The sequence below is a fragment of the Pelobates fuscus genome, chromosome 2 (assembly GCF_036172605.1).
Source record: "Pelobates fuscus isolate aPelFus1 chromosome 2, aPelFus1.pri, whole genome shotgun sequence".
NCBI classification, from domain to species: Eukaryota; Metazoa; Chordata; class Amphibia; order Anura; family Pelobatidae; genus Pelobates; species Pelobates fuscus.
Genome location: NC_086318.1, coordinates 176,127,098 through 176,153,758, shown reverse-complemented (window position 1 = coordinate 176,153,758; position 26,661 = coordinate 176,127,098). Strand labels below are relative to the sequence as shown.

Genomic DNA, 26,661 nt, shown 5'->3' with positions numbered 1-26,661 from the left:
GGCATTAAAACATTCTCAGGTGCACTATGGGTTAAAACAACAGCAAAAAATGTATCTAAAGGGTAAGTGCATCCCAGTGCATTGTCCTGCTCTGAACTCTGTTTTAAAATGTGTCTACATTTAATTCAGAACTTCAGTTAATTTTAATGTATTTCAAACTTTACTGGTAAACTGTAAACATTTTGAGGTTGATTGCATCCATCATTAAATAATTATCGACATGTTAAAAGTTGCCGAGTACATGTTAAAGGAACACTCCACAAATTGTAATTAAATAAAATAAATAAATTAAATTAAATATACTGCCAAAAGTAAATATGCATTTAATTTGTTTTGCATGTTCTAATAATGGGTATATGAAATCCAAACTTGCAAAAGCTGCAGATCTAGTATCTACAGCTACTGCAAGCCTACTCCTTTCTTTCCCAGCTTGACGTTCCATGGCTTTATTACAGCTTATTGAAAAGTCTTTGCATTGCAGGAGCTCTTGGACATTGCCTGCCTCTAGGGTTATCTCTACATATTAATATACCAGGAAGTAACAGAAATTACTGTTTGATAGACAGATAGGCACTACTAAGTAATTTTTTTTTTTAAAAAGGACATTTATCATACATAAAGCACTTCACCAAGCTGAGATACTTTATGTAATTCAGTGTTCTTTTAATGGTGTCAATAAGTTCACAATTTCACTATTTCTGTGCTTTTCAATAACTTTACCACCATCATTTTTAAAGAAAAAAAAGGTCACATACCTTACATCAAACAGTTAAAGGACCACTATAGTGCCAGAAAAAAATACTCGTTTTCCTGGCACTATAGTGCCCTGAGGGTGTCCCCACCCTCAGGGCTCCCCTCCCGCCGGGCTCTAGGGGGTGGAAGGGGTTAAATTTACCTCTTTCTCCAGCACCGGGCGGGGAACTCTCCCCCTCCTCTCCTCTCCTCCATATCGCTGTCATCGGCTGAATGCGCATGCAGGAGCCGCGCGTGCATTCAGCCAGTCCATAGGAACGCATTTTCAATGCTTTCCTATGGACGCTGGCATCTTCTCACTGTGAAAATCACAGTGAGAAGCGCGGAAGCGCCTCTAACGGCTGTCAATGAGACAGCCACTAGAGGCTGGATTAACCCTATTATAAACATAGCAGTTTCTGTGAAACTGCTATGTTTACAGCAGAAAGGGTTAATCCTAGCTGGATCTGGCACCCAGACCACTTCATTAAGCTGAAGTGGTCTGGGTGCTTATAGTGGTCCTTTAAGCTTAAGCAAGCAAAATTACTTGGTTAACTATTTGAAAAAGTGTTTCCAATGATTTATCAATAACCCTAACATTTGCAAAGTTGCTAAGTTTTTGTGCATTAGTTCAAGCTTTGTGCATTAGTTCAACAAACACCACTGACACCACATGACAAGGACACGTACACTAAACCCAAAAGGGGCATTTGGACATGCTTGAAACATACACAAGTATCAGAGTTAACTTGGAACACATTAAGTCAATGGCACATACTCACCTAGTATTATCACCAAAGTACTATAAATAGGGCCAAACAGACAGGTCAGATCTCACCAAGAGAAATCTGAACTGTTTTTGTCATTAACCTTGTAATCTCAGAGTATTATTGTTGATGTTGGAATGTGCAACTAACAATAATAACGTACGTTAAATACAGTTTTTTATTGATAGATTGTGACAGTTTTGGATTGTGATTATGCTGAAAATACATTATTGATTGAATATAGATGCTGAATTGTGATCACCCTCATATTTTGGCCACCAGCAAATTATCAGAAATGACAGTAACAAGTCTACACGTACACATGCTATAAACCCCTAACCCAAAGTTCAACGACAGCCTTATATAGCTCTTATTGAAAGTTAGTGAATGTTCTCTTAAAGTTGGTGGAGTTTGTATTGTGATATACACTTGTAATTCAATTAGAAACGTTTGTGTAATTCATCTTCTATTGTAGCCTCCAAACATTATCTCCATCAATAAGGCAAGTGCTCAAGAGGTTCCCTGGAGAGCACTCCACCTAAGAGAAATGAATTCCCCCCTTACTTTCTATTTCACAGTTGCTCTTGAACACCCAGTTTCAGTCAGTCTTTACTTATCTCTGTTCTGTCAGCAAACTTTGTCATTTTATAGTCAGTCCATGTTTAGCAGAATAAATGTTTAGTTCTATGAAAAGTCCTCACATGAACTTTCATTTGTATCTTCATATTTATTTTCAGAAGGCTTCTTCACTAACTCATTATTCCTTTTTCTTGAACATTTCTTTTCAAGTGCGTAGTTAGGCTATGTGAGTCATAGACAGAAGAGATGTGGCTAGGAGTGCAGAAAAAAATAGAACTAAATAACAGAGACAAATACTCAAAAAATAAGTCCTGCGTTTAGGCTCCCAAAACTCTTTGGCGAGAGCAACGACCATAGTACAGACAAATAACAGAGAACTGAGCTTTGAGTTTGCAGGGACATCATCTATACACCAAAACCATGTACTGAAGATTAAATGGTTTTGACGCTTAGATTGACCCTTAAAGCCTTTTACGCACAACTGATTGAATTATCTGATCTAGAAGCAGTCTATCATCTAACAATGGACATAGAAACTATTTACAAAATTATCACTAACAGAGTTTCTTTCAAATTCTTATTTAATATTATATTTATAATTATATTGTTGTAAAATAACACCATCATTAACAATATAATTATTTCAAGCCATGTCTGTTACCTTTCCATACAAGAATTTTCTTAATTTTCTATCTGCAAATCAACATATTGAAATTTAAAACAGCTTGCAGCATAGTATATAATAGAATTGTTCACAGCGGAAAAATTTGATTTGACCGAGACAGTTTTTTTTTTTCCAAAAATGACATATATTTCAGAGCCTTCACCACTCGATCATTTGATGGTTTGGCTCACCCGTTTATCGCCCATGTAAATATTCGGTAAACTGATTCAGATAAACAAAAAAAAAGGTGTGAAAACAGGCCATTCAGTGTACTGAAAAAGAAATACATAATATAATATAATCAATAAATAGGTGCACAATATGGAGTCTACAGAATTTCAAGTGAAGCTCAAACACCTTAAGTGGTATCCCCTAAACCACCTCTACAAAATACAAAAAAACATACATACATAAGGTGGAGCTTCTTGTACAAGTTGTTCAAATATGTATCTGTAATAATATAAATACAAAACACAAATAGTGCAATATTGCAGTAATAGAAATGATCTATAAAGAGACGTATATGATGTCACTCACAAGTCAGGAGTCATAAACCACATATGACTCGGATGGTAAGCGCTTGTGGACTCTTTAAGGATGTCCAATCCTTTCTTGTGTTGACTTTGCTGGAAACCTGGTTCCTTTTGTTTTATGAAGTGGTGATGGTTGTTCAATATCCCCAGTATTTGGTATGTGTATATAGGATGCCACAGCAAAGTTTTCAAAAACAATTTGCTTTTATTGGTGATCCACAATAAATATACACTAAAAATGCAATGTTAAAAAACTTAATGCAAAAAAACTTGATGCAAGTAAAATAAATATAAATACCGGATACAAATGTCTCTGGATGACTAAATAGTCCACATAAATGTCCAAAACGCGTTTCGCCCTTAAATGGGCTTCCTCAGTTGGCTGTGTGTCTTCTCCTTGTCTTCTGTTCTTTAAATAAGTCACTCGCTTTTTAGTTCCGGGTTCCGGAATTTCCGTTTCCGGTATTTGCTCACTTCCGGGTTTCGACAGTGTGAACTGTTGGAACGCAAACGTGCGTTCCACCATCAAGCGTTTGTACTCTTCCGCTTCCGGTTTGCGTTCCAACCATATGGAATAGGATAGCTTTATTGGTTAGTGTAAAAACACACATCATGTCTTATAAAATCGCTTCAATATACATTCATATGTCTACCAGTAAGAGGTTGTCATTTATTCACAGACTGTGTGATTTGCTTACTTATTACCATTTATTCTCAGACTGTGTGATTTATTTATTTGTTCAATCAATACAAAAGATATAAAGAAACGAAACGAAAGCTCTGCTATTTGCAATATTTTATAGAAATAGTGATATGTTTTATTAATTAGCTCTCAGGAATTATATCAATTGTATTAATTGGATGCTAAAAAAATATAAGATATTGAATACATACATATTATGTTTGATTCTGCCGTAGTACTAAACTTTAAAAGTGCATAAGAGCAAATAACATAAAAATGGAAGCCTGCAAGGTGCATTAACTTAAAAAACTTCAAAAACCAATTTTTGGGCATTTCACCAAAAAAAGGGACACATGTGTCCTAAAGTGCAATAAGTTAAGTTAAAAGTATATTGGTGGTTTCTATTTGGATAATTCTAAAATATAATGGATAAACTTAATAAAAGATATAAGGCTGTATATATTCTGCCTATTAAAAGGGAGTCAGGAATGTTTCCTTAGAAGGTATATCCGAAGGATGATCTCAGAAGGGGAAATTAGTATAAATTGATTAAAATCATACAAAATATGGTATCAGTTTATAAAATGGCACAACTCAAAATCTTGGTTTAAACCGTGGGGGACCAATGTATTAAAATTGAATATACACTTCATCTCTTCCATTCCAATTTTTTTGGTGTAATTTCCTCCTCTCCAATCCTTTTTAACAAGCTTGATTGCACAAAAAAAGAGTCCCTCTGGATTCTGATCATGGGCTGATTTGTAATGCTTGGAGACACTGTGTGACTCCAATCCTTTTCTGATGTTCCTCACATGTTCTGCTATTCTTATATGAAGACAGCGGATTGTTCTTCCTATGTATAGGAGATTACAGGGGCATTTAAGTAAATATATCACTCCCTTAGTGTGGCATGATAAGTGGTCCTTGATTTCAAATTTTTTGTTGGTGTAGGGTTCTAGATCTAGTATGTGCCTTTTTCTACTTTTTGTCCCTCTACATGCCAAACAGGTTCCGCAACCAAAGAAGCCTTTACTTTGGTTTAGAAAACTATTAACAGGGGTTATATTCCTTAGACTACTCTGTGTAAGAGTTCTCTTTAGATTGCACGCTCCCCGATAAATTATTTTCAGTTTTGTTGGTAAAATTGCTTTCAGGATTGGGTCATCTTGTAAGATGTGCCAATATTTTGCTATAATTTTGTGTACTTTCCTGTTGTTACCATTGAAACTACAAATAAAAGGGATGTCATTTTTGTTCCATTTTTCCTTCTTATTCTGGTGGTAGGTAAGAAGATTCCCTCTGGGGATAGAGAGGACTTCTTCCAAGACGGACTGTAGCTTTCCTTCTTCATATCCCTTCTCCAAAAAATTGGTCTTTATTCGGTTTGCTTGATTGAGGTAGTCTTGATCATCTGAACAGTTTCGTCTAATGCGCAGAAATTGTCCTCTGGGGGCATTGTTCAGCCACGGTTTGTGGTGGCAGCTCTCTTTCTTAATATACCCATTGGCATCCACCTCCTTAAAGTGATTCCTAGTGCCAATGCGTGATTCTTTACCATAGATTTCTAAATCAAGGAAATTAATTTCCTCTAAACTTTTTTGTGCGGATAGAACAATATTCCATTCGTTGCTGTTGAGGTAGTTTAAAAAAAGGTCCAAATCTTGCTCTGTCCCTGTCCAAATAAAAAATATGTCATCGATAAAGCGGCGATAGGACACCAAGTTCGCTCCCCATGGGTGTCCCTGAAAAACACACAATTCTTCCCAGTATGCCATAAACAGATTGGCATAGCTCGGAGCGAACTTGGTGCCCATCGCCGTGCCTCTAATCTGCAAATAAAATGTGTTTTGGAACCAAAAAAAGTTGTTCGTTAAAATCAGATGAATTCCTTCTAAGATATACTCAATTTGCTCACTTTTAAAATTTGATTTCGTTAAAAAATGTCGGACTGCTTTCAACCCAATTTCATGGGGGATAATACTATAAAGTGATGTCACATCACAAGTGACTAGAAAATTACCCTCCGTCCATACAATGTCTCCTAAAAGTCTTAAAATATGTATGGTATCTTTTAGGTAAGCCGGGTTACGTATTACCACTGGTTGTAATAGATTGTCTAAGTATTCAGACACTTTAGCTGAGATCGAGTCTATGCCTGAAATAATCGGCCTTCCCGGTGGATTTTCTTTATCTTTATGTATCTTGGGGAGATGGTAATATACCGGTGTCCTTGGGTGCGGGGTGGATAAGTATTTGGCTTCTTTTTCTGTTAAAATTTCTTTTTTAAAACCTTTATTAATATATTCTTCAAATTTCTTTTTTATACCTTCAATCGGGTTCGAATCTAATTTCAGGTATGTCAGTTGGTCTGAGAGTATCCTCTCAGCTTCTTGTATATAATTATCCCTTTGCAGGACTACTACTCCTCCCCCTTTGTCCGCCGGTTTAATGATAACTTCTTTATTTTCTTTAATTTCTTTTACCGCTTTTTTCTCCCTAAGTGACATATTCTGTTGATGTTTATTAAGGGGTTTAATTCTTTTTATGTCTTTCATCACCATCATCTCGAATGTTTTAATTTCATCCGAGATGAGATGTTTCGGAAAGAAATTGGATTTTAGTTTTAAATCTGTATGAATGAATTGTGATTCTTGTTCTTCACTTGTAGCGTCCTCTCTATTATGAAAAAATTTCTTTAAGCAAAGATGCCTAATAAATTTATTAATATCTATAAAAAAATCAAATTTGTTCAAATCTGCAGTGGGGGCAAATTTTAAACCCTTTTTTAAAACTTCTACTTCGCCAATGGGTAATTGTTTCCCAGTTAGGTTAAAAATCCCTATACATATGGGGGGGGGGGGGGCAAATATCCTTGCACCGGCCCTGCACACACTGCATTCATACACTGCATTCATACACACACTGCATTCATACACACACTGCACTCATACACACACACACTGCACTCATACACACACACTGCACTCACACACACTGCATTCATACACACACACACTGCATTCATACACACACACACTGCACTCATACACACGCTGCACTCATACACACGCTGCACTCATACACACGCTGCACTCATACACACACACGCTGCACTCATACACACACTGCACTCATACACACACGCTGCACTCATACACACACACGCTGCACTCATACGCACACACTGCATTCATTATACACACACTGTAAATAAATATTCAATTAATATATTTTTTTTAGGATCTAATTTTATTTAGAAATTTACCAGTAGCTGCTGCATTTCCCACCCTAGTCTTATACTCGAGTCAATAAGTTTTCCCAGTTTTTTGGGGAAAAATTAGGGGCCTCGGCTTATATTCGGGTCGGCTTATACTCGAGTATATACGGTACATAATATAATATATTATGTATATATTTTGCCTTTACTGATAGGTGCTTTTTCTCACAACTTGGTTCATAGATCAAGTGAGAAAAAGTAAACAATAGAGGGAAAAAGAGTAGGGGCAGTAAAACTATATATTTATCTATTTTATATATATTTACTAAATATATATTATATAAAAATACATTTATTTACTGCTCTGCCCTTTTTCTCTATTTGTTACTTTTCACTTTATCTGTAAATAAAATCAACATTTAGTGGCTGTCCCCTAGCCATCAATAATCTTTTATCCTATCAATCGTCTCTTTTTTTTTTGTGCCACGGGTGGAACTCTGATTCCTGAAGCAAAGAACATGCTAGTCCATCACGTTAGTTGTTTACTTGGTTACGTCAGTATGGCACTTTGGAGATATGGAATTTGGCTGAACTACCAAGTGGCCTATTGCAATTTGGACAAAACCAAATGCACGAGTCTAGTAGAGGGGTAGGCAAACTTTGGCACTCCAGACGTTGTGGACTACATCCACTATAATTCTCTTACACCCATAATGCTGGCAAAGGACTTAAATTTGGTTCCTTTGCCAATGCATCCCAAAATATCATTACTACATCTTCAACATCAACTAGAATGTAACCTTAGGTGAAACATACCTGATATATATCCACTTAGCCTAGTGGAAAAATATCAGTATCAGACTTCCTTACCACTTTTCTGAAATTGAATACATTGCTTTCTGTATTTATGTGCAAGGAAATACATCCAGAAATTATGCAGCAAGCTCATCATTCTCTAAAGATGCCGTACAACACTTTGCGATTTACTTCGCTGTCTCATCATGCAACAGGAAGGATTAGAATTTAAGTCGGTGTTACTGGGCATGCAATCACGTTAAACAATTCTGGACAGGCATTACAATGGCCTTAATTTAATATGCCTTTCAAATGATTCAATGCTATTAGAAAAACATTCCAAATGATTTCTATCTTAATATTACTACACAAATTCCAATTTTAATTACACTGGAGGCAGAACTATACAAGATTACATAAAACAACATAAATGTAAAAAAAAATCTTATTTACCCTACTGCACCAAACAGGCTGCTATTCTACTCTGATTATTTTATTCCACAAATTATTGCCACAAATCCCTCTCACACAAACTTATGAATACTTTCTCTAACCTATCAAACTAAAATATACATTCCTCTTTTAAATTGTATCCTGGTTTAGTCAATAACCCCAATTACTTACAAAGTTTTATCTCAAGTTTTATCTCAAAGTTTTATCTCACAAGTACCGGTATGTAGAAACCAAATGTAAATATGTAATTATTTTCAGATTTGTGATGCTCATCAAAATGTCATTAAAGGTTCCCATATCTCCATGCATGGTGGAATTGTTCGGTTTGGGTTTAAATTATCAATGGCCTTTCAGTTAAAGGAACACAAACTTTTATTCCTCACCCTATAGCATGGGTCCTCAAACTCCGGCCCCACAGATGTTGCTGAACTACAACTCCCATGATTCTTTGAATTACATAGATAGCCAGATAATCATGGGAGTTGTAGTTCAGCGACATCTGGGGGGCCGGAGTTTGAGTTCCCATGCCCTATAGTGTTAAAACCACCATTTAGGTGGCTTGCCCTTCTTACTGTCCTTACAACATATACAAAAAACATACCTTAATGACCCCGCCCCGATCCGCCTCCTTGGCTGACATCATTATAATTGATGATCTCAGTCAATCCAGTGTTTTCTCATAGGAAAATCATTGGATTGGCTGAGATCATCAAGCAAGTGGGGACCTTGGACAATCAGCATCTCCTCATAGAGATGCATTGAGTCAATGCATCTCTATGGGGAAAGTGTGCCGCACTGCCCCAGGAAGCACCTCTAGTAGCCATCTGAGGAGTGGCCACTGGAAGTGTCCCTAGGGAGTAATGTTTTTCTCTGGAAAACATCAAAAAGGCAAAAAGGCTGCAGGGACAGGCTATACTCACTAGAACAACTACATTAAGTTGTAGTTATTCTGGAGACTATCGTGTCCCTTTAATGTTAATATCACAATATACTCCAAAGAGGGTATAATAAAATATAATCAAAACCCAAACTAATCTAGAATAAACTCATAAATTGTGGAAACCCAAACATCAGACTTTAAACCGTACCCACTGCCTTTGTTTGTAATTCAGTTCTCTCTAGCACTAGAACTTGCTTTATATTTTTAAATTGCAGTATATCTTTACAATGCATCTACTTGTTCTTTCAAAATTGTAGATTATGCTAGCTTTAGTGTACCTATAATCTTAATTTTATTAATGACAGGAGGCGAGTATTTGCTTAAGACTTTCTTTACTTAAGCTTCACAGCAGCACTTTTTACTTAGTAACAGGGTAACCAATCAGAAAAAAAGATAACATGGCATAAAAGTCCCTCCCTGTGACGTCACTTCCTCTTTCTGGCTGCGAACAAATAGGAACAGGAAACTGATAAAGAAGTCCAGATGCGAAATCCAGAATGCCAGGTGAGAAAGTTGATGCTTGAGAGGGAACAGGAACGTAAACAAAGATGTCTTCTTGGAGAGCTGAGAATAATGCTTGATGATACGGCACCTAGGCTTGTCCTCTTGAGGGAGCTTTACGCTGAAACGAGAGAGCAGAGTCGAAACCAAGGATTAATCCGTGAATTGGATTTCTAAAATTATGACATCCAGTAATTAGAAATCATATATCATAGCCCACCTCCAACAAAGTGTTAAACTATTTACCATAGAGTGTAACCCTTAGCCCCCCCTGGGAGAAGATACATCGTGTATTACTCTTATCTTAGATGAACTTACCTAATGAGGCGACTCTAAAGGGGGGGAAAACGATAGTGAATGGGTGGGAAATACTCGCCTCCTGTCATTAATAAAATTAAGATTATAGGTACACTAAAGCTAGCATAATCTACAATTTTATAACATGACAGGAGGCTTCGTATTTGCTGTTTTAACGCTCCCCGAGAAGGGGTAAAGAAGCGTGCACAGCCGGACGAAAATAGAAGTTGCGGAACGTCTGCTCCCGTGACCAGTCTGCAGACTGAAGAATGTCTCGAAGAGAGGCTCCCGCGTTGAATGCTCCCGATGCCGCCGCTCCCCTGATGGAGTGGGCTCCGAAGGATGCTTCAATCCCGGCCAGGGAGAGTAACCATCTAACCCATCGGGCAAGGGTTGTGGTTGATACCGGATGGTGAGGTCGAACATACGAGACCAATAGTTGGCTGGAGGAGTTTGAACGGAGAGAGGAGGTGAGTAGTAAATAACGGGAGAGAAGTGAAACCACACACAATTTCGGGTGGTTAGGGAAGTACGGGTAAAAAACTGAAGAAGAGTTTGATTTTGTCCGTCTGGATACTAAAAAGGTGACACCTTCTGGAGAGAAATTGACAGCGTCATGGTCAAATGCTCGAACATCCGATACCCGTCGGAAGGACACTAGGCAAAGTAACAGGGTGAATTTTGCAGAGAGTTGACGGAGGGATAGATCTTCGTTGTTTGGCCAAGTTTCCAGGAAGTGAATCATGACATTGACGTCCCAGAGATGGGAGTATTTCGGTGTTGGAGGGCGAGCCAGTTTAATGCCCCGCAAAAGCCTACAAACCAGCGGGTCCTGGCCCACTGGAGTTCCTTCTAGGGGAACGTGGGCTGCCGAGATGGCTGACCGGGCAACGTTGATGGATCGGTAGGATCGGCCCAGGTCGAATAGATGAGAGAGGAAATTCAATATGAACTGTCTAGGGGCAGTAAGGGGATCGGTATGCCGTTCCAGGCACCAATTGCACCAAGTGTTCCAGGAGGAAAGGTAGCATCTTCTGGTGCCAGGGGCCCATGAATCCCAGAGGAGTTCCTTAGTTCTCTGCGATAGTTCTCCGAAATGCCAGGTTCCCCTGAAAGAGTCCAAGCTACTAGGTGGAGGTGGTCTTGCAGTATCATTGGATGAGGATTCCCTTGAGGGTCCTCTAGGAGATTGGGCCATGGAGGTAGCAGTAGGGGATGTCGACAGGAGAGGTCCAGGAGATCTGGAAACCAGGCTTGGCCCCGCCAGAGTGGGGTGAGTAGAACCAGCATGACCTGTTGTCTGCGAACCTGAAGAAGGATTCTGGAGATCATCGCAAATGGAGGGAAGGCATAGGCTCCCGTTGTCGGCCACCTCTGAAGGAAGGCATCCACTGCCGAGCATTCTGGGTCTGGGAGCCAGCTGAAGAAACGAGGGACTTGAAAATTCGTCCGGGAGGCGAATAGATCTAGAACAAACGGGCCCCTGAGTTTGGAGATGCGAAGGAAGATTGTCCTGTGTAGGCGCCAGTCGCTGGCGTCTCTCCAATGTCGGGAGAACCAATCCGCGGTAACGTTCGTCTCCCCTGGCAGATATTCTGCTTGAAGTGTGATGTTGCGTTGGAAGCAAAATTCGTAGATGTCCTTTGTCACTTCGGAGAGGATGTGAGATCTGGCTCCGCCTAATTTGTTGATGTATTGGACGGCTGAGATATTGTCCATCCGAAGGAGGATACAGCAGTTTGAGAGATGATTGGTCAAACTGCGAATTGCGAAAGAGCCGGCTATTAACTCCAGGCAATTGATGTGGAGAGAATGTTCTGTGTTGGTCCATGGTCCTCCGGTGGATGATGTATGGCAGGTTGCGCCCCAGCCTAGAAGGCTCGCGTCTGATTCCACCACGAAGTCCGGAGTGGGACCGAAAATTGCCTTGCCGTTCCAGGCAGACATGTGGCGGAGCCACCAGTAAAGTTCCTCCCTCACTTCGGTGGTGATCGGGACCCTCTGATCGTATGATGGGTGGGTCCGGAGGAATTGAGCTTTCAAGCGTTGCATGGCCCGATAGTGTAGTGGACCCGGGTAGATTGCCTGAATGGAGGCTGAAAGTAGGCCTACGATCCGAGCCAAACCTCGGCGGGGTAGATCTGCTTGACGAAGCGTTTTGCGTAGTTCTTTCCTGATCGCAGTTAACTTGGATTGAGGCAGGCGAAGAACACAGGTTGAAGAGTCGATCTCGAAGCCGAGAAATTGAATGACTCTGGATGGGGCCAGTGATGATTTCTCTTGGTTGATGACGAATCCCAAAGATTCGATCAATAAAGATGTATAGTTCGTCTGTGAACGCAGCCTGGATACGTCTTCGCAGAGTAGCAAGAGGTCGTCGAGGTAGATTAGGCAACGAATGCCCCTTTCTCGAAGATGTGCGGTGACTGGTTTGAGTAGTTTGGTGAAGCACCACGGGGCGGAACTCAGGCCGAATGGAAGGCAGGTGAATTGAAAAATCCGGTGGTGCCAAGGAAAGCGGAGAAAACGCCGACTGGATGGATGTACTGATACAGAGAGGTAAGCATCCTTGAGATCGAGTCGGGTGAACCAATCGCCTGGTCGGAGAATGTCTCTGAGGAGATGTATTCCTTCCATTTTGAAGTGTCTGTAAACCACGAAAGTATTCAGTTGGCGAAGGTTGATTACTGGGCGGTATTCCCCAGATTTCTTTTTGACCAAGAAGACGGAGCTGAGGAAGCCTTCGTCGAGGGGAGCAGGTTGAATCGCTCCTTTTGTTAGAAGAGAACGTAGTTCTGAATCGAGAAGACGATTCTGAGATTTTGACATCGTTGGATAGAGAGGATAACCTGTTTGAGAAGGGAGAGAATGAAACTCTATGGAATAACCTTGAACTGTGTTTAGAACCCAGGTATCTGAAGACAGCGTCTTCCACATGTCTACACAAAGTGACAACCTGCCCGCATGATAAACAGTAGAAAGGCGAAAGATAGGGAATCTCACCTGTTGGGTATCTGTTGCGTCCGCGGGCTCTGTATCCTCTTCCCCTATCCGCCCTTTGGGAGTAGGAGCCCCTTGATTGATAGTTGGGGAAGAATGGTGAAGTGGGGGTTCTCTGGCGTTGATTTGTGGACCAGAAGCGGCTGACTGTACGACCCCTTGTACGGCCAGCCCTGCCAAAAACCCGTGAGGGTTGATGATGGAATACCCTTTTCATGGATGACTGCGCCTTGTTTAGTGTGGCGTATAAGTTTACATGTTTATGTAATTCTTTAATGTAGGGTTCTCCAAACAACAAGCCTTTGGCCTTGGGACCCAATTCTTTTGCTCCCAAGTCAGCTAACTTGGCATCCATGCGCAGCAGCACTGCTTTTCTACGCTCGGTACAGAGAGATGTATTTGCATTGCCCAGCAGGCAAATTGAGCGTAGTGCCCATTCTCTTATCACGGATGGGTCTAAAGGATCTTCATTAGAAAGGGCTTCATCAGCCAGTAGAAGAATTTTGGCCAGGGGTCCCAGGATATCTAGCATTTTGTCTTGCGTGAGGCGCAAGCTGCGCTCAATGCCCTTTTTAGGGTCACGGCCGGATCTGGCCATATATGTGTAGAGCAGTGTGTCAAACTCTGGGGTGACAGCGACCTTGTCCGGTAGAGAAGGTCTGGGACATTCGGCTCTTAGGCGCTTGCGGACTTCCCGATCTAGGGGTCTCCTGATCCAAAAATGTATATACTTGGAGAGATGGTCTGGGAGTGACCATTCAGATGATCGAGGGTATCTGATCTGTCTTGGGTCGAAAAGAGGTTGACCAAACGAATCCAGAAAGGATTCAGTGTCCCCAGAAGGATTGGAACTGGGTACCATATCTTCAGTTGTGAGATCTCCCATAGCAGTTTGAAGGAGAGGTGCTCCTTTAAACGATGTCTCGGGCCAGTCTTCCTCATCTTCAGAGGAGTGGTCGGCTTGCCATTCATCTAGGATGGCTAAGGGGTGTAGGTCGAAAGAATCTTCCTCCTCTTCCGATAGAGTGGGTTGGACTGAGTGCTTCTCTTTAGTGTCTGACTGTTTGGGGCGTTTCGCCGGTTCTTTCCCTTTGCGTTTGAGAGGTTCTGGCCCATTCCCTTTCCAATATCTCTTATTGGGTTTGGAAGGGTTTATTTTTGTGGAATCGGACTCCACCGCTTCTTCGTCAGAAAGCGGGGGTTCAGATATTTGTGGATCCTTTGGCTCAATGGGCAGCACCCGAGCCAGGGCCTTTTCTAGTGAAACGGCTACAGCCGCATTAATAATTGCTTGCAGGTTTTGATCTTGATTTGAAGCCTCCATAGCAACAGTGTTGAGACCTATGGGGCAGAATAGGCCAGCATTAGAATGTATCTTAAGGCCGTCACCATATATCACAATATGTTATAAATCCACAGTGCAAGCTGAAACTGGGGGTCACCCAGCATAAATAACCTCTGGGAATAATTATACAGACCCGTATAGAGGTATGGAGGCACAGACAAAGCGGGCCAATCATGGGCTGTATAAGTAAACAGCAATCATAAATCTTGTGTAGGGATTTTTCCCTATACCCATCCACAGTATAAGTATGGGTTGTATTTAGTCAAAGGTATAGACAGGGAATTTACCCTATATGTATTCCAAGGTATTCAGTAATATAAACAAGGATTGTTTTATTCAATGAGAGTATAGGTTAATGTAGTATAAACAAATTTTCACCAGGGGGTGATAGTCTGAAATAGATTGTGGTTGTTCTAATGGTATTTTAAAATCCCTCCTATGGTGAGTAGAGGGAAGTAGAGAACACTTAAACCTGTAATTTTAAGTTATATATAGTACTGAGCAGGTATACTTGAATGTTTGCATTTAATCATATAGGTAAGTTAAATACGAAAACGCCGCGAAATGCGGCAAAAAATGGCCGCCGCACGGCCGGAGAGATTGCAGATCGCGGAACCAAGAAAATGGCCGCCGCGATCTCGCGCATGCGCACAAGCGAACGAGGAGGCCGCTTGGATCTCGCGGATGAGTGCGAGATCCAAGATGGCCGCCGTGCGCACTGAGAGCTGATGGAGGCGTTCTCCACAGCCCAAAAGCCCGGGAAAAACGGGGCACAGAATGCCGCTCGCAAACCGGACTAAAAGAGGTAGCAAACAGATATTAGAAAAACGGAAAAAAACAGTTATAAAGAATCGGAATACAAAAGATAGAATTTAGATGTAGTGAAAAACATAAAAATCTCAAGAGTGTTTAGGAAAGTATAGGCAAAGGATAAATAAGGTGGATAAATAAAAGACCAAGGATAAGAAATATTAGAACAAATATAACAGTATATAATAATAATGAATGATGTAAAACAGATGACAGAAAATTAGTAAGTGAACCACAGAAAAACCCACAGAAAGTAGGAGACAGTGGCACTCTGACCTGTACTGGTGTGAAGCAGCAAAGAAAGAGGAAGTGACGTCACAGGGAGGGACTTTTATGCCATGTTATCTTTTTTTCTGATTGGTTACCCTGTTACTAAGTAAAAAGTGCTGCTGTGAAGCTTAAGTAAAGAAAGTCTTAAGCAAATACGAAGCCTCCTGTCATGTTATAAAATTACCATTTTCCTTAGGTGTTACTCGGCAATACTGCATGCAACCTGATTGCCATTCTATCTTTTTGCATTATCCTTATATTTATGTTGCATTAGTTTATTTGAATGATTTTTTGTTACAATAGCCTTGTATACTATAGAAAGGGTTTTATTACTATCATATCCAGTTGATTGGGATTTCATAAAGCATTTGTAGCATTTTTGGTAGTTTTAAAAAACCACGGAAAGAGAAATGTAGGGATTGTAAACAATGGAACGTATGGCTATTGAAGTAATGAATGTTACTCCAGCAGTATTACTTATTTTGGAAAAACGTAATTGAGTCATCAGCTGCATGTTTCATGAGTGTCAAAGCAAACCATCAACATGTAACATGAGTATGTTACAGAGCAAGGAGACATATGTATATATTCTTAGTACCCTTGACATGCTAGGTAAAGGTATTTGCTTTCTCTAACCGAGGACAGAAGATCAGGCTTTGTAGTTATTCTTTCACTCTGTTGCTCCTAACTCATTCGCATTTAACTCACAAGGAATTCACAGATCTGTAGTAAGTGAATGACAATTGTCATCATCTGTTTCCTTAAATATTGTGGAATGTTATTGTGGTTGAATGTCTGACATTTGAAGTCATGAAGAATGTATTATTCTTCAGTTGTCTTTGAAGTTTCGTTATGAATGAAGATAACATGATGGAACGCACATTAGTGAATTTGGAAGAAACAAATGTATTTAGATTCTTCTCAATTATTTTATGAACACATTCAAATAGGCTATAAAGTTACCCAGAATGGCTGGTAACACACTACACCAAGCAACACCATAAAAATGTGAGTGTACGTTGCTTGACATTTGAAATGGTGTTTGACATGTGACAGTGCCCCAAATAGATATGGTCATACAACCTTGAATTTTAAATGTATTGAAAAATCATTTAGAAAGATCAAATGTCTTTTGATGTGGGTTAGGGATATTGAGACAAACTTGGAAATAGCGTGCCTGACTTTATTCCACAAAGTAAAATTCTGTAATTCATAGAAGTATTTGAAGAATAGCAACATAACATTAATTTTATTTCTATGAAATTGATAACATTGCATAGAGAAGATATTTAGTTTTGAATGTGCTAGCAATGGAAATCAAATCCAAGTGGATATAAACATAAATTAATATATAAACATAAATAAACATGAATGCAATTAACTCAATTTCAATAATGATATAATTAGTAGGTTAGCAATACGGTCCCTGTAGCAGTTATGATCCCAGGAGTACCCAGCCCGATATCCAGGTAATGAAGCAACGCATTTTGCAATGGGTCACCACTGGGTGCTGAGGATTGAGATGCCGAGGTTTACCTGGCTTTGGCAGATCTGTAGAAGCTGGAACTGATCCCCCCAGCCTTTCATTGGTTAAAAACATCAGCTGACCACTTTCAGCTATATCCATGCATATCAATATGAATATACATTAAAGGAATACTATAGTCACTTAAATTACTTTAACTAAATAAAGCAGTTTTAGAGTATAGATCATTCCCCTGCTCAATTTCACTGCTCAATTCACTGTCATTTAGGAGTTAAATCACTTTGTTTCTGTTTATGCAGGCCTAGCCACACCTCCCCTGGCTATGATTGACAGAGCCTGCATGAAAAACAACAACTGGTTTCACTTTCAAACAGATGTAATTTACCTTAAATAATTGTACCTCAATCTCTAAACTGAACTTTAATCACATACAGGATGCTCTTGCAGGGTCTAGCAAGCTATTAACATAGCAGGGGATAAGAAAATCTTAATTAAACAGAACTTGCAATAAAGAAAGCCTAAATAGGGCTCTCTTTACAGGAAGTGTTTATGGAAGGCTGTGCAAGTCACATGCAGGGGGGTGTGACTAGGGTTCATAAACAAAGGGATTTAACTCCTAAATGGCAGAGGATTGAGCAGTGAGGCTGCAGGGGCATGTTCTATACACCAAAACTGCTTCATTAAGCTAAAGTTGTTCAGGTGACTATAGTGTCCCTTTAACCAGTCCAGAACTCTTATTGAGACTTCAATGATGTCCAAGTGATGCTGCTGTTGGTGGAGTTACACCTCCAGCAAGAAAGCAGTTAAACATCAACACAAATTTGGACCAGAACCTCCATGAACTATAGCAGCTTCACAGATATGAAGTTGCTATCACATATATTATTTAACCCCCGGTGTTCCTTTAAGCCAGGACTGGGTTATTCACTAAAACTGAGTATTTTGGAAAATTGACACAGGAACTGCAGACATTCACTGATATAAAATAATGTATTCACTGATATAAAAGAGTTTATTCACTAAAAACTGAATTATGGTGAAATGAAAACCAGATTGGAAAATTATGGCCAAAATGGCAGTTTTACATGTCCTGCATTATAACACACAAAATGGACAGTCATTATTTCTATTATCATTATCTATGCACTCAATAGCTACTAATTCTATCTGACTTCCAAGTTCCACCTGTATTCTGAAGAAATATTAAATATTTGACCAATCAGAATACAGATTTTATTTTAAATCTTAATTTTTTTTTCTTTCTGCCTGCTTATCTAGACTTCTTTCAGCATTGCAATACTTAATAGGCAATCCCCATTTGTTACATAAATATCTGATTATGTCTTGGTGTGCGCTATAATATAAAACCCATTTATACGAAGCATTTCTGAACTAATGAGTGTCATAGGAGTGCCAATTTTCTAATTTAAAATACTGCAGCTGCAGCACATTCAACATGGGGCAAGATACGTGATGAGTATTCAGAAAGTATTCTGAAAATTTATCAAATCACACATATTTTACATCTATCATTTAACCCTCATAAAAGTCAGTATTATCTGACTAGAAAATAGTCCCTCCTGGTATTTTTTTCAGAACTCGTTACATAGTTAAGGTGTGTAATCCTGTTTAATACCACAAATTGGGGCTTTCAAAAAATGCAAAACGATGCTTACTGATTGAAAAGCAGGGAGAAATAAAAAACAAATAGTACATAGAAATACTGCTTCTTCTATTTATGTGTTTTATAAATAAATGGACTAATGGATAATGTGTGAAATTCCTAAATCACCTTAATGTTCCACTGTCACTTCTGTCACTGATAGAATCTCTATGTATAACTAAAAAATGCTGTGTTGAAATTTCATTGAAGTTGGACTTAACACTAAATTACAGGGGAGTTTACTAGAATTCTTTTTTTTTTTTTTTTTTTTTTTTTAAAGGATGGTATTTGCCAGCAAGGGTTACATCAAACAAAAAAAATGTGTTTTATTAAAAAAGTTTTTATTTTTTTATTAAAAAGAATTATAGAATTCTCTTCTAAGAGAAAAAAGGTCTTAAAAAAAGTCCCACAGAGGACTGAAACGTTAACACGAATATGGTGTGTATCCACATTGCACAAAAAATATATTAGAAAATCATCTACAGAGTCCTTTGAGTGCACTTCTCTTGGATTATGTACATTTTGGCTGACGTAAGAACCCAGGCAAGCACAAGACCATGCTGGACCCACGTGGACATATATTTTATATATATATATGCACATAAATATTTCATGTATGTTAAATGGTAAGTTATATACACACATATAAATGCACATAAAAATGTGTATCTGGAAGTAAAACATCTGTGGGTAAAGTTTTAAAGTAAATTCCACTTTTTGCAACTTACGGAAAAATTGCTTTCTATTCAGAGTCCTAAAGTATGTTATTTAGATTCCTATGTTACTGATTTCTATATGCATTAGCACTACAGCAGAGCGAGATTATAATTGCTCACCGCAGCCTCGTCCTTGTTTATTGTATCAGAGCTGTAAAGCAACCTTCATAGCAGCTGCCTGGTACAGTTTATTCATTTTTAACTTGCTATGAGCAGACACACTCAATGTTAATCCATCTTAGCACATTGGCCCTAGTCACATAAAAAGTGAAATATGGTTAATGTGGGTATGATCCTCTGATAGGTTAAGCAAGTAGTGTGAATGGCCATTTTAACATTTATAATGTATTCCGGTATAATATTCCAGCGCAGTTCATTTTTAACATCTTTGCCGTTTGAGATATGTTCACAATGCCGTGCTATAGAATATGTTTACTTAAGAAGATAAGAAGAATTGCATTCATAGGATGAGCTAAACATATGAGGATATTAGACAGAAAAATATATTAAAATCTGCTTAACAGGTACTTAAAAAGATTTAGTGCATTACAAATCCTTTTATAAAAAAAAAAATGCTTAAGCAGATTACATCTCTTTTTCTAATAAAGGAAAACTAATGCTACAAATACATTTCTGTAATATGAAAGAGTATGCTTTTATATAACTTAAGATGGATTTATGTCGCATTTTCCAAAGGATAGGGGGGAACAATTTTATGCGGCACAATTCATTTCCTGCCGTCTCTAAGCACATCTTCCTGTCCATTGTTGTTGAAAATTAGCATATGTATTTTCAAATGGCTTAAAGGAACACTGAGCATCATAGCCACTCCATCTCTTTGAAGTGATTATAAGGACTCGAGTACCAATGCGTCATCCCTTGGCAAACTGTTAAAGCGGCACTGTCACACCGAACTTACTTTTCTCCTATTGTTTACTCTTCCCTTCCTCTCACAGAATCTGTTCTTCTTTTCTTTATTTCTGATCTAGTTTTCTTTAAAACATATGATAAATGAGAAAGTGTTGAAAGTGTTACTTTGTCTTATGTATTTTTCCTACGCTTGACTTTGTTTGACCAAAAGGAGGAGCTTAAGTCAGCTCCATTTCCTGTGTCAAAGAGAAGGGTGAGTACTTTCTCTGACACAGGAAATGGAGCTGACTTAAGCTTGTCCTTTTGGTCAAACAAAGTCAAGCGTAGGAAAAATACATACGTGGTCCATACTTTGTCTTATGTTTTAAAGAAAACTAGATCAGAAATAAATAAGAAAATAACATATTCTGAGAGAGGAAGAGAAGAGGAAACAATATGAGAAAGATACGTTTGGCATGACAGTGCTGCTTTAAGTCCTTTATTTCCAGTTAAGAGGTGAACTGGTGTTTCTACCCACCATAGTGCTTCCTGCTGCTTCTGCTCTGGCTAACACTTTCTCATTGACACAAGTGGCAATGGGTGGCAATGACTGGCTCACAATCATAAACGCTCACAATCTGCTGTTGATGCCCATATCTCATGTGGATTGTGTTTCTGTATAATAAAATTCCTACCAGAAGTAGGTCGCTATGAGCCAACTGAGGCAAAACATAAAAGTGATCTCATTATTATAAAGTTCATTCATTACACGTTATTATTATAAGTTTAAATATAAGCGCAAACAAGCATTATTCTTCAAATACATTCCCTGCCACTCTGTATGTGGCATTGTTAGAAAAGTCACAAATTTAAGAATAGGAAGTTATAAATCTAAGATTAAAAATGTGCAAATGTGCTCATTTTTTGTTTTCATGTACGAACTGCATTTAGTCATCTTCTATTGGTACTTGGTAATTGTTACATTATTATAAACATCAGTATGCAGCACGTTCCTCACTGACGGGATACATATAATCACTTCTTTAAACACTTATTAAGAGACACAAAAGAAAAAAGAAAAAACACTAACTGCAGTATAGTTTAGACAGTTTTGCGCTTCAATGAAGCATCAACTATCTTGGCAAGGTATGAAATCATAAACAGCGTAATCATTGCTGCTGGAATGAGCATATAGTCAGCATTTAGTGTAAGTAACATTTTTAGGTTTAAAAGCAAATAAACTAAAAGTGTTTGCTACTAGAGTTTTATCAACTATATCATATTGTGCATTTTCCAGTATATATGAGGAAAATTAACAAACTAAAAAACTTTTCTGAGACTGGTTCCAATACAGAAACCACAAGAGGTTATTTCAGGAGTGCCCAAAAGGTAGATCCCCAAATATTAACCCTTTCGCGACCGATGGCGGCTCAGGTGCGTCATTGGAAAAATCCCCTTGAGGACCGGTGACAGCCCTGAACCGTCATCGGTAAGATGTACTTACTCCCCCGGCGGCGATCGGCGTTGCTCATGGTGTGGGGAGAATACCTGACCTGACTGCCTAGGCAGTCTCCCCGCAGCAGATTAGGACCCCGCAGCCACGTGATCGCTCAACAGAGCGGTTACATGGCCACAATAGGTGTCCAAGTGTCTGCCTGCAGGGGGACTGCCTGTGCTGACAAGCAGTCTCCCTGCTGCTGTAAAATAAAAATAAATAAAAAATGTTAATGTTAATAAAAAATATAATTATATGAGTATATATATATATATATGATATATAGACATATATTATACATGTATATAATATATGTCTATATATCATATATATAATGTCATACTATGTGTATTTTTATATTAATATATACATATATTAATATAAAAATACACTTATAATTAAATTACACACGTATATATATAAAATATAAAATAACTATATATATTGTGTGTATATATATATATATATTATAAAATACAAATAATAAGTAAATTAAAATAAATTAAAAAACTTAAAAATAATAATAATTTATTTTTTTTAAATTATATATTTATATGAAATTTTATTCTAACTGTGTTTTGATATTATAGAGTCTAGAAAGCTAGTAACACAGCAGAAGATAAGAAATTCTAAATTAAACAGATTTTGTAATAAAGTGTTTAAGAAGGCAGTGTACATCACATGGGGGGAGTTGTGCCTAGGGCTCCATAAACAAACTTATTTAACTCCTTAGTGGCAGTGAAATGAACAATGAAAATGCACGGGCATGACCTATACACCAAAAACTGCCTCATGAAGCTAAATTTGTTTTGGTGACTATAGTGTCCCTGTAAGTTTGAACCTCCCATTTAAGTTCTATGAAAAGAAAATGTACATACACATGCAGTGAGTTTAGGTGAGTTAAGGAACAATTAGCAATATAGGAGATGCATCAGTTGAAAAAGTATCTTAGATTGTATAGTTCAGTAGGGCTTCATGGACAAATTAATATACATCTCTACTCACTATTTATATAATAAACAACATAATAGGGGTAGGCAACCTTTGACACTCCAGATGTTTGTACTATATTTATCAAGATGCTTTGCCAGTATCATGGCTGTAAGAGCATTATGGGAGATATAATCCACAACATCTGAATTGTTGAAGGTTGCCTGCCCCTGGTATAGTACATATTTCATATTTTTTAGCACATGACCCTATTAATAAATGGTTAAGCAGGTAGACTCATACTTCTTTCCTCTATACAATACAATCACTTCTGTGCGATGTATGAAGGAATATTCTCTTTGCTTTGTGAAAGGATCTATGATTCTTGAGCCATGCTCACCTGCATATTCTACACAGTAATTCTCTGAGTAATGTCTCATTCATTAAAAAAAAAAACTTGCTTTTAACAAGAGCTGATACCTTATTGACAATTTAATATTTATGTACAATATGTACTAGCAGGAATACTACAAAACACTCTTGAGATAACAAAAAAACAGTACTCTTTACAATGTTGGACATCATTAACCTGAACATTTTTAACAAACATCCTACAAAATTAAAACTTGAGAAAGACCTAAAAGGTGTACACATTGTTGCTTGTCATTTGGTTCAAATACATTTGCCTTTGTTGGACCTTGGAGTGCCTAAACCTTTCTTTGTTTTCTACAAAATAAAAACATTCAGAATACACACTATTCGGAATATATTTGGAATATACCCAAGAGGCCCATTACTATAACAAACCAGAACAAAATAATCACAACATTCTGTGCTTACTACATTTATGACCATTAGACTACCTGAGTTAAAGCAGGAATTTCCTCAATAGCATAGCTGCACACTACTTGACAATGTTACTATTACAAGAAATGCAAAAGTGAAAAACATAGTTATTACCTATATTATGAATTGCATGGCAACAGCTTCTATATGAATCACAAGTTTAACATTTGGTAAACCAGATTAATGATCATTACAAGCCTCCTACTTATTTATTATTATTGCCATTTATATAGCGCCAACAGATTCCGTAGCGCTTGTAACTGATAATAAAGATACTTGTATCTACCTGTCCTGTTGGTTACTGCCATAGAAGATGACCCAGGCAACATAATTTGCATTCCAAAGTAAGTGATCCAAAATACGATGGACTTCATTTTTATCTGTAGTCATGTACTCCAGCAACCAAGATATTCTGTATAGAGAGAGGAAGAAAAGATCAGCAATGCTGAATGGCTTTGTATAATATATTATAATGATATCATTAAATGTCCAACTCATTAACAAACAAGAAATAAAATAAGAAAACTAAAGTAAAATGTATCCCAGAAATGATCTTCTGAATAATATCTATTTATTTTAAAGGAACACTCCAAGTACCATAACCACCACAGCTTGCATTGCATCGCACAGCTTATCTAAGAAGAGCTAATGGAAGTTCCTCCTTCTAGCTCTCCAATGCAGCTAGTGATGGCAAGCAGTAGTGAACAGCAGACTCCAGGTAAGAAGTTAAAGCATTCCAAAATGGGGATGGAGTACCAGTGAGCCACGAGGGGTGTTCCTTTAAGCAAGTTAATGAAAATAATAATATGCATAATTAATTTTAAAAATTTTTAAAGGGACACTCTGGACCCCTAAAGCTGTTTAGCATTCTGAAATGCATTATGTGTGAAGAGTGTGTCCTTTTTCCCCCTTTAATTTCAGATTTCAATAGAGACAGTTTTATAAATTATCTTGGTTACACCCCCTGGCTTTCAAGCAGACAACTGTTCTTTTTATTTCCTGGTTTGGTTAGCTCAGTGGAGCTAAATTCAAGAGGCAAGAAACTGCTCAGAGTACCTGTCTTCCAAAGACTTCTCATTGAGCTCCATTGGGAAGTCTATGATTGGACAGCCACAGAAAATCTGGGTGGGGTTAGAAGGGGAGGGATTGCATAGACAGCAGACAAGAAAACTGCAGGTTTTGCAAGCTGTTTTAGATATAACTCCATTTAAAAAATACATAAATAAATATTTATATTTGTTTTCATTGGGGAATATCTACTTAACTGTGATTTATTTAGTGTTATTTTGGCAGTGGAGTATCTCTTGAATAATATGATGTTTTTTTCATTAAACAGTAATTTGTGATGAGTATTTTTAGTTTCAGGACAGATATTTTGGCCCAAACGTTCACTCTTTAGTGAATAAATCCCCAAAATCCATACGGAATAATGGCATGTAATGTGTTCAAACTGATATTGTTCAGTTTTACAGGATTGACAATACAGTACAATGAAAATCAAGATTTGCATAAGGTAGTTTGCATTGCCACTACAGTTTTATGGCAGTAAAAGCACATAAAGTCATAAAATATTATTTTTATTTCCATATTTGTTTATTTGAAAACTGCAGAGGCATTCAGTGAACAATACTCATGCTATGATAACGCACCAACTGTGTATTTGGTTTGAATAATTCAATATTCCATGCAAAAGGACAACATGAATGGATAGTGAATTGTAAGGTAAGATAACTTGAAGAAGAACGGTGATACTTATGCATATAAAATACATAAGAGCAATAAATAAACAATACAGACTGTTAACTCTACTTTAAGTTATTTTATGTGATTTATTTGTATGGGGTTTTTTTAAGCAAGAATTTCATAGATAATGTCACCGTAGCCCACATAAGAACATCTTTTGTGCTGCTGTGTTATTCTATGGGCCTGAGTTGTCTAAAAATACACATTGCGTGATAACTCTCCGCAGAACAATACAGCTCTCACAGATAAAAAATGACATAGTTTGGGCAAGCTATGCTTTACACTTCAGAGTTTGTCACTGGTAGAAAATGTTCTAAGTGATTAATATGACTCTAAACATCTGTACGGTGACATATAATTGTAAAAGGGCCATTTTAATGCTTGTATATCCATTTGTGTGAAAGGTTAAAATACATAAATTAAAGCCCCCCCAAAAAAATTAAGTAATTATAAACCTGTTATGTGTCTAACAAATGCCCACTGTCACATCCAAAGAAAAGGCAACATTTATTTTTCTAAAGAATGACAGAAGACACAATTGAGTTCACAGCATTTCAAGATGAATTATATCTAAATGGTTTGCTATCAATATGATTGGTCATAAACATCATTGAAAAAGGTAAAGTACAGAAGCCATTGTTACGGAACTATTAGTCAAAGGCGTGATGAAATGCCAGAGACAAGAGCACTGTGTCACAGGGGTGTATTGAAGGTCAAGTTTAAACCATTAACTTTTTCAAGTCTGGTATTCTCTGTGATATTGAGGCTAATACAGAACACAGCTCTTTACCTAATAATATTTCCTCAGTAATAGCCTTAGAGACTGTTGGCCTTTGGGAACCAGTGTCATATTATATCACGTTCAAAGAAGCGATCATGAAATGTTATGAAATATTGTAAGGAAGAAGCCCTTCAAAGATCAAAGCAAATAAAATCACACAAATAAATAGTCCTGGAATGAACTGAAAAAAGAGAGTGAAAAAAAGACCAATTTAGAATGGTCTCCTGTGTGCACTGTTATAGTCATTTCTTCAGCCCAAATTACTATTTATTGGATGCTAAAAATAGGTGGAAATGCAAGAAGCTTTGTTGTTTCTCAGAGGACTCAGCAGGTAGTGTAAAAAATAATTATTCCAAAAGTAATAATAAGCTTAATAATGAAATGTAGTTCTTAGGTAATGTCAGAATTTTAAAATAAAAAATAGTTCTTAAAGGAACACAATAGGGTCAGGAATACAAACACGTATTCCTACTCCTACAGTTTTAAAAACCCATTTTAGGCCTCTAGTCCCTTCCCCCCTTGCCTTCTTTAAATAAAGTAAAAACTTACCCTTTTTCTCCAGTGCCA

At 37.9% G+C, this 26,661-nt stretch overlaps 1 protein-coding gene across 1 annotated transcript in view; it reads right to left on the bottom strand.

Annotated features, from left to right (window-relative positions):
* Positions 1-26,661, bottom strand: part of LOC134586239 (collagen alpha-1(XIX) chain-like) — a 378,704-nt gene that overhangs the window by 332,057 nt on the left and 19,986 nt on the right. The window contains exon 2 of the mRNA XM_063441732.1: positions 23,857-23,982. Coding sequence (XP_063297802.1) covers positions 23,857-23,944 — 88 coding nt within the window. The 5' untranslated portion in view covers positions 23,945-23,982. The remainder of the gene's footprint in view (positions 1-23,856; positions 23,983-26,661) is intronic.